This window comes from Mustela nigripes, chromosome 1 (assembly GCF_022355385.1).
Source record: "Mustela nigripes isolate SB6536 chromosome 1, MUSNIG.SB6536, whole genome shotgun sequence".
Classification (NCBI taxonomy): Eukaryota; Metazoa; Chordata; class Mammalia; order Carnivora; family Mustelidae; genus Mustela; species Mustela nigripes.
In genome coordinates, this window is record NC_081557.1 from 108113653 (window position 1) to 108121835 (window position 8183).

Here is an 8183-nt window from a genome sequence, read left to right on the forward strand (position 1 = left end):
GAAACCTTGGATCTTCTTCCAAGTATGCACCCAAGGGTCCCACTTATACTAGTGCAGGGGGTCTGTTTCCACATGGCATCCCCGCAGACACTGGATTCTGGCCAGCATGCCTGTCTCTCTCAAGCTTCTGCACAACCTAAACGTGCCTCCTTCCTCTTTCACATGTGATACTGTTTCAAGCTGGTTCACTGCACTGGGAGAGCTCTTTTAACTGAACTGAGAAAAGATAAAGCTAATAGCATCAATACTGGTGGAATTAAATTTTTTTTTTTCATATTTTCTCCAGTCCCTGCCTTCTCCACTGTTGAGTTGAATGATGTGGTTGGAAAACACCCTAAAGTGCATGGTGGTCTCATGACACCAGTTTTATACCCAGTAGTCATGCAATAAATGTTTTCATATTTTTATAATTTATCACTGATCACTCCCCCAATGGATGTGAAATTGCCCAGTTTGGTTGGTTTGGGTCTTGGGTGCCAGAACCAAACCAAGGGCTAAGAAGTACTCCGGTTTTTCCATGACCAGTAAACATTCATTAAGCACTTCCATAGTCTGTAACATGCTCCGTGCGGGCACAGAGGCTTGGAGAAAGAAAAGACGGTATGGCCAGAGGGCTTGGGAGCCAATGGGCGCAGGCTCTTGGGACTGGTGTCAGAGCAGCGGGAACAGCGGAAAAGCAGCAAGATCAAAACAACTACGGTGTATGAGAACACCAAGACCCTGGTAACCCCATCCCCGCCAAAGGGACCCCGCCCTCATCCTCTTCAGGGGCGCGGCACGCCCAGGGGGCCGCTCCCTAAGGCCGATTTCCTCCCCAGGCCGCCCTCGGCGGTGTGAGCACGTGTGTGAGCGTCCGCCCATTTGGGGGTGTACGCGCATCTATGTGCGTGTGTTTCTTTGCACACGCCCGGACGCACGCTTACAAAAGCACAAAATCTCCCCAAGTGGGGAAGGAGGCGGCGGGGCCTTAACTCGGTCCGCTAAGCCACTCCACTTGTTGGGGGGGGGGTGCTTATCTCGGCCCCAGCCTGTCTGCATCTCGGTCCTGTCTCCGAGGCTGCCAGCGCAGTATCAGTTGCTGGCTTGACCCGGGATCTTTAATCATTCCTGCCCTCTGTCCTGGCTCCGCCGTGCAGGGCTCCCTTCCCACGCGCTGGAAATGTCACTGGAAACTCTGAGTGGCGCTCGCCACCTCACCCTCCCCTAAACACACACCCCCAGCCCGGACGCCAGCCCTGCGGTGGGGGCCGGGGAAGGCAGCTGGGAAACCAGAGCGGGCTCCCCGGGGACCCTCGGCGGCCCCTCCCGGCGCCGCCCGCGGTCGGCCCGGCCCCCTAGGCAGGGGGCCACTTCGTCCCCGCGGCGCGCCCCGACGGAGGGCACTCGCACTCCCCAGCCGGCTGGCCCGAGCCCCCGCCCCGCAGGCTGGAGAGGGAGTCGCCGGCCCCTCCACCCTGTCCGCGCGGCCCACAGCGCAGATTGGAAGGAGACAAACTGCGCCGCCCGCCCGCGCGCCTCTCGCGGTCCTCCCTCCCTGCGCGTGCCCTCGGCCCGGTCCATCCCACTCTTCCTCCTCGGGCTCTCTGCCTAGCGGAGCCCGTCCTGACCCGGTCACGAGGGTGAGCGGCACAGCCCGGACTTCTCCCTGCCCTCCCTTCTCGAGAGCCCGCCGCGGCTGCACCAGGCGGGACCTGGGCAGAGATGCTCCTGCCCTCCCCGGCGTCCTCAGTCGGGGCCACCTGCTTGCTGGGGAAGGTAGGTGCCGGGAAGGGGAGGGGGAGGAGAGGAGGCGGGGGGGGGGGCCGCGGGCGGGGAGGGACCCGTGCCCAACCCTCAGGGAAGACAAAGTGCCCCTCCCCCTGAGGTCCTCATCCCCAGCTCTGGGTTGGAAAGAGATGAAGAAGTCCCCTCTCGATCTGGAAAAGGCGAAATTCGAGAAAACGTGGCTTTGTTCACGTGGTCTTGTAACTGGAAAATACCGGGGAAGTCTCCTAGGGCCAAGCCCCCAAGGTCAGGGCCATACTTGGAGGTGGAAAGGAGTCTGCCAACTACAAACAGCAGAGCGACTTCACATCTTCCAGCCCTTTGGGTGAAGGACTGCCAGAATTCTGGGAAGACCCCGGAGACTTCCTGGCACCTGCCTGTCCTCTGCCAGATGCAGGACCAATGCCTCCATGCCCCCATCTCTCTGTGAGAAGTGGCTTTTAGTTTCTCCTGGCGCAGCCACTGAGAGAAAAAGTCAGCCCACTCTACCCCAGACACCCTTGTCTATGTCTGGAGTGTGCCTGCCACAGGCATCTATGTTGGGGAGGGGTCACCAAGGATCAGTAGCCCCTGAAAAGTTGGATGGTATGGGGGGACACCCTGTCCTCCCGAGACTACTAGAGGACAGTTTTCACTGAGCAGGAAAGGGTGGGAAGATGGGAGGAGAGGGAAGGCGGCTGGGGTCAGCTGATGGCTGGGACTGCTGATGCTGACCTCGCAACTTGGCTTCAAGCAGTCAGCTGGGAAGGGAGGGGTTGCTGCTAGGAGCCAGGCAGTCCCAGGCCTCTGGATCTTCTGCTGTCCCCTGCCTCAATTTACCCCTCAAAGGAGGGAGAACAGCGGGGGAACTGGGGTGTGTCTGCATGTTTTGCTTTTGGTCCCAGTCCTAATTGGATCCAGCTGGGGAGCTGCCCCTCCTCCAGCTTCAGCTCTCACTCCCCCCACAGCCAGGGAACAGCATGGAAAAGCTATGTCCCCAGTAGGTCTTTCAGATGTCAGAAGAGATCCCCAGTCTGAACAGAGACAGAGACTGCCACCAGCCTTGTTCACACCCTCCAGCCCCCAAGGCCTGAGGAGGAACTGGGTACAGGAGCGATCCCAGCCCCCTATCAGAACTCCAAGCCCGTGGTACTTCCCACAAGTCCCATTCAGAGCGCTGCACTTCCATTTCCACTGCACACAGACACAGCACCTCACCAGGCCCCCTGGGCCTTTCCTGTGAGCCCCCACACCCCTTAGGCACACACAAGCCTAGCTCTGAACACAATGCCAGAATGGGTCCTGCCCCAGCAGGGGAGGTTGGCTCAGCTCTGGTCCAGTCCAGCTGCACGGGTGGGGAGGCCCAGCCTGGCCTCCTCCATTTCCCGGGTGCCTGGAATAACTTGCATGGGACCACAGAGCCAGGCTGGTCAGGCAGGCGTGGTGCTGCCAGGAAGACCCTCTGTCCAAAAAACCCTCTGGAAAATAGGAGCACCTGGCTGGCTCAGCTGGTACAGTGTGCAACTCTTGATCTTGAGGTTGTGAGTTTAAGTCCCATGTTAGGTGTAGGGATTACCCAAAAACAAAACAAAACAAAACAAAACAAAACCAGCCTGGAGGAGGTATAAAAGAAAGTGGCCGGGGGAGGGCACTCAGCAGCACCACGTCTCCATGAGCAAGTCCAGCTTGGCTCCTGTCCACTGCTTTGCCTTCCATCCCACCCCACACTGGCACCCTGAGCCCTCTGAGGCTTTAGTCCCAGGGAAGAAGGCCGAGGAAGGGAGCTGGCACTCCTCTGTGCTCAGAAGGAGTAGTTTCTGCTGCCTGGAAATGCCCCCGCCGCACTCCCCCTCCCATAACCTTGGCCCCGCTGGGCAGTAGGCAGGTCGCCTTGCTGTTGTTTTGGGGCCTCTCCTGCAGCCCAAGCAACCCCTTGTGCCTGCTGGCAAGCAGATGCTCACAGAGGGACTGGAGGAGTCAGGGAACTGAAACAAAGTCCTGAGTGCCCAGGCCCTCCTCTGCCAGCTGCCCCAGTTCCCTCTGCCTTCCTTCTGGGGGAGCAGACCGCGCTGTGCAGTGAGAGCCCCAGAGGGGCTGGCCAGCAGGCCCGTGTGCCCAAGTCTTTGTCCAGCAGGCCCACTCCTGGCCAGCCTCCCTCTTCCTAGCCTGGCTTCCCCCTCCCCCACTCCCACCCCGAGCTCCTGCCCAGGGCCTAACAAGCAGCCCATTGTGCCTCTGGGAGCCGGCACGGGCAGCCTGCAGGCCAGTGCCCACAGAGGCCTGTTTCCTGGGTCCTTGAGCTCCCACTCAGCTGGCCCGACCGACCCCCTCCCACAGCTGTCCCCTTCTCCCCCCACCCCAAGGTTGAGCCCAGAGGGCACAGGCGGCCTTGAGCCCAGCAGGGCTTTCCCTTCCTCCTTCCTTCCCCACAGAGGACACACAGAGGAGCAGCTGGCACACCCGGAGCCCTCCAACCTTGACCCAAGCATGCAGGCCCCACCCTGCAACCTCCCCGCTGGGCTCAGCCTGGACGACTTCATCCCCAGCAATCTCCGGGCCCACGGAGGGTCCTCCTCCCGGGGGGCACGGGTGAGTGAGACAGTGAGGAGAGGGTTCCTGTGGACCCAGAGTTGATGGGACCTCCTAGGACATGTGGGGGAGCAGGAGGATTAACGGGATGGAGGGAAAGGGCCGCAGATCGCTCTAGAGAGCCTTGTTGGCTATGTGCAAGGGGTTCAGGCTGGCCCTCCAGTCCTCACTATGGGGTAAACTGTGTCTGTGCTTCCCACCCTTCTGCGGAACCTTCGGGCCTGAGCTGCTGCTCCCGGCCCCTCCCCACAGGTGCCTGTGATCCGGAATGGTGGTTCCAACACCCTTAATTTCCAGTTTCATGACCCTGCGCCCAGGACCGTGTGCAATGGGCACGTCCCCCAGAGGAGAGATGTTTCCCGGCACCCAGGTGGGTCTGCTCAGAAATACCTGCTCCAGGAGCCTTGTGTCGGGGGTGGGGGATCAGAGGTTCCTGGGCCCTGCCATCTGGCACTACCTTGTGGGGAGGAGCATAGAGGGCTCTCAAGGTCCTGGGCCTCTGAGCTCATCTGGCTGCCCTTCTCTGTGTGAGCACTGATGGCCCGTGAGTGTGAAATCCACTGAGGGAGAGAGCAGGCTGACGCATCCCTCCCTTCCCACCCCCACCCCCACCCCACGCCCCTTAGCACCCCCACCCCAAACCCCCCACCCTGCCAGGGGAAGTAATTGTGCAGGGGACACAGCCTTGGGAGGCAGGGGACAGGGGGCCAAACCCCACAAGTGTGTACTCAGCAGCCAAGTAGAAGATGGGAGAGGCAGCTCTGGGAGCTCATCAGCCCCTGGGCTCCTACAAGTCATCCTGGCCTGAGCCATGGGGTCGAGAAGATCCCAGGACCTCCTGGGTGAAGGTCTACCCCCGTGGGCCCTTTTCCTGAGGAGGGAGAGATCCTTTATTAAGCTTCCCACTGAGGCAGGCACTGTGTCAAGTAATTTATTCATTTAACAAATAATTGTGGAATGCTTAGAACATGTGGGACACTGAAAAGACACACGAAGCCTTCTGTCATTTAATCCCTTGATGTCCTGGAAAGGTAAGATACCATTAGTAACCTCTTCCCAGTGAGGAACCTGAGTTTCAGAGATGCTCAGTCACAGAGTCTGAGCTGAGACTCAAACCCTGGTCCTTCCAGCCTTGATGCCCTTATGCTGCTACTCTGGTGACTTGGGGGCTAAGGGTTCTGAGGAAGCTGAGGACTCAGTTGCCATGTCTGGTGAATGAGTGTCTGTCCAAGAGCCTTGTGACTATGTGTCAGGCACTGTGCTGGGCACGGTCACACACACTAGCTCTCTCTGGATGTTTGCCATGATTACCCTCATGTTACAGAAGTAGAAACGGAGTCACCAAGTGGTTTCTTGCTGTGCCACAGGTCACAAAACCAGCCGGTGGCACAGCTGGCATCTGAATTCTTTGTTCCCATTTCAAGCCCAGTGCCATTTCTGCCACACCCTGCTGCCTTCCCAGCCAGGATGGTCCCCAGCATTTTCTCTAAGTAAGGATTCCCAGCCCTCATTCCAAAGGCTTTAAGGACAGCCCTCCGAAAGGATAAGGCAGACACGGGCACAGATTTCTCAAGACAAAATCCATTTTCATTCACTTTAACTAAAAAATAACCAAAGGCCCGTGGTCCTGCAGGGGATGGGGAAGGCTGTAAAGTCTGTCTCAGCAAGTCAAACAAGGAGATGTTGAAACTTTTGAACCCACAGGATCAATGTTCTGAAGGGCTAAGAGACAAGCAAGTCCAGGTGGGGGCCCCTGCCTGGTGCTAATGCTCTGTTACTCATTTCCCCCACAGATCCTGCTTGGTATCAGACCTGGCCCAGCCCTGGGAGCCGGCCCTCGGGGAGCCAGAAGACCCCTGCCTCCCAGCATCCCCAGAACTGGTCAGCCACGTGGACCAAGGACAGCAAGCGTCGGGACAAGCGCTGGGTCAAGTATGAGGGAATCGGGCCGGTGGACGAGAGCGGCATGCCTATCGCCCCCCGATCTGTGAGTCCTGAGCTGGGGGCTGCTGCTGAGGGGGCTCGGGGATCCATGCTGAGCTCCACTTCTGTGAATTAAAGTGGGAGCCACCAAGAGTGGACCAAACCATTTCAGAACCCCGTGGTTCCTCCACGAGAGGCTTGGGGGTGGTCATCAGCCACAAAAATACAGGTGCTCTTGTGGTCTGAGTTGCACAAGTGGTTTGTGGGGGGGGGGGGGGTAGATCTAGAATGCTCTGTGGGGCAAGGACCCCCTCTGTTCCTAGCCCCAGGACCTGGCACAGCCACTGAGTGAATGGCTGGGTGGAGAGAGCTGGCAGAGTCCTGAGTGAGTCGCCCTCACACTGTGGCCGGCATGGAAGGATCCAGGGCCCGGGCTCTGAGAACCCTGCCCTTCTTCCACTCCCTATCTCAAGCCAGCCACCTGCCTTCAGTTCTGCATCTGAAACTGAAGTTGGCTGTTTCGGTCTCAGTGGGGCAGGAGCTGTGAAATGCCATTCTAACCCTATATTATCGCATTTATTTTTCATTACATAGAAATACATGTTTGTGGGCACCTGGGTGGCTCAGTGGGTTGGGCTGCTGCCTTCAATTCAGGTCAGGATCCCAGAGTCCTGGAATCGAGTCTCGCGTCAGGATCCCAAGTCCATGGGGTGTCTGCTTCTCATGCTTTCTCATGCTCTCTCTCTCAAATAAATAAATAAAATCTTAAAAAAAAAAAAAGAAAAAATACATGTTTGTTGTAGAAAGATCAGAGGTATAGGAAAGCAAAGAGAAAAAAAAAAAAATCGAGAAACCACCCCAAATCTCAGAGCCTCGGCATGGATCATCACTGGGGAGATCCTTCTCTACACCTTATTCATATGTAATATGCTGTATAAAGTTCCTTTATTCGATTTTTCACGACAGCCTGCCCACTTCAAGGGTGGCCAGAGAAAGGACTCAGGAAGGAAAAACTTCTGTGGCTTCCTATTAAGAGGGTGGCCTGATTTTGTCTTTTCTGATCCCAGAGTGTTGATAGCCCCAGGGACTGGTACCGGAGAATGTTCCAGCAGATTCACCGGAAAATGCCAGGTGAGACATCCTTCTAGGGCCCTCTCTCTGCCGAGTGGGCTCCAGCGCCTGGGGCTGTGGGACGGACCGGCAGAAAAGGGAACTTCTGTGTACCCCAGGCTGTGTGGTGGGTCGTCCCTCATACAGGCCGAAGAGGAGGAGCCTCCAAACTCCTTTCTGTCCTTGGGAGGACAATGACCACACACTGTCCCTGGTCTCCTCTGAGAGTCCTGGGAAGTCATGCAGTCCCTCATTTGTTCAGTCAGCCCCTGACCAGACGTCTACGGAGCACTTCCTGTGTGCTGAGCACTTCCTGTGTGCCGAGCACTATTCTAGGTGCTGAAAATGAAAGAGGGAATAAAAAAGAATGTCCCTGCCCCAGTGAAGCTTAAGACAGAGGGAGAATAAGCAGATATGTAATTAATATGGCAGCTGGTGGTAAGGGTAAGTGAGAAAAAGAAAAAGTCAGTGCCCAGTGCAGTGAGGGAAGGCCCTGGTAGGCGGCATTTCAGCCGAGAGCGAGAGCAGAGCCAAGGGAGGGAAGGAGCCAAGAGAGGAGCCTGGCCGCAGGGGGAGCAGCAGACACCCAGAGGCCGAAGCAGACCCTGGCTGGTCCTGGAGCAGCAAGGAGAGGCTGGACTGGAGTGAGGGGGGCACTGATGGGAGATGGAGTCACAGTGATGAGATCTGGTCACAGAGGGCCTCTGGGGCCCTGATCAAAGCTTTGGCTTTTACTCTGCAAGAGCTGAGGAGTCAAGGGACAGTTGTGAATAGAGGAGTGTCATGCTCTGATGGCTCACTCTGGCTGCCAGCTCGGG

The 8183-nt window shown here is 57.5% G+C and overlaps 1 protein-coding gene across 3 annotated transcripts in view; it reads left to right on the forward strand.

The window, feature by feature from the left end:
* Positions 1 to 1346: 1346 nt before the first annotated feature.
* SORBS3 (sorbin and SH3 domain containing 3) overlaps positions 1347 to 8183 on the forward strand; it is a 22088-nt gene continuing 15251 nt past the window's right edge. For 2 of the 3 annotated variants that reach the window (XM_059371535.1, XM_059371543.1), the window contains exons 1-5: positions 1347 to 1755; positions 4176 to 4332; positions 4585 to 4702; positions 6126 to 6319; positions 7323 to 7386. In XM_059371535.1, the coding sequence (XP_059227518.1) occupies positions 4231 to 4332; positions 4585 to 4702; positions 6126 to 6319; positions 7323 to 7386 (478 nt within the window). In that variant the 5' untranslated portion in view covers positions 1347 to 1755; positions 4176 to 4230. The remainder of the gene's footprint in view (positions 1756 to 4175; positions 4333 to 4584; positions 4703 to 6125; positions 6320 to 7322; positions 7387 to 8183) is intronic. The other variant, XM_059371552.1, reaches the window with a different exon arrangement.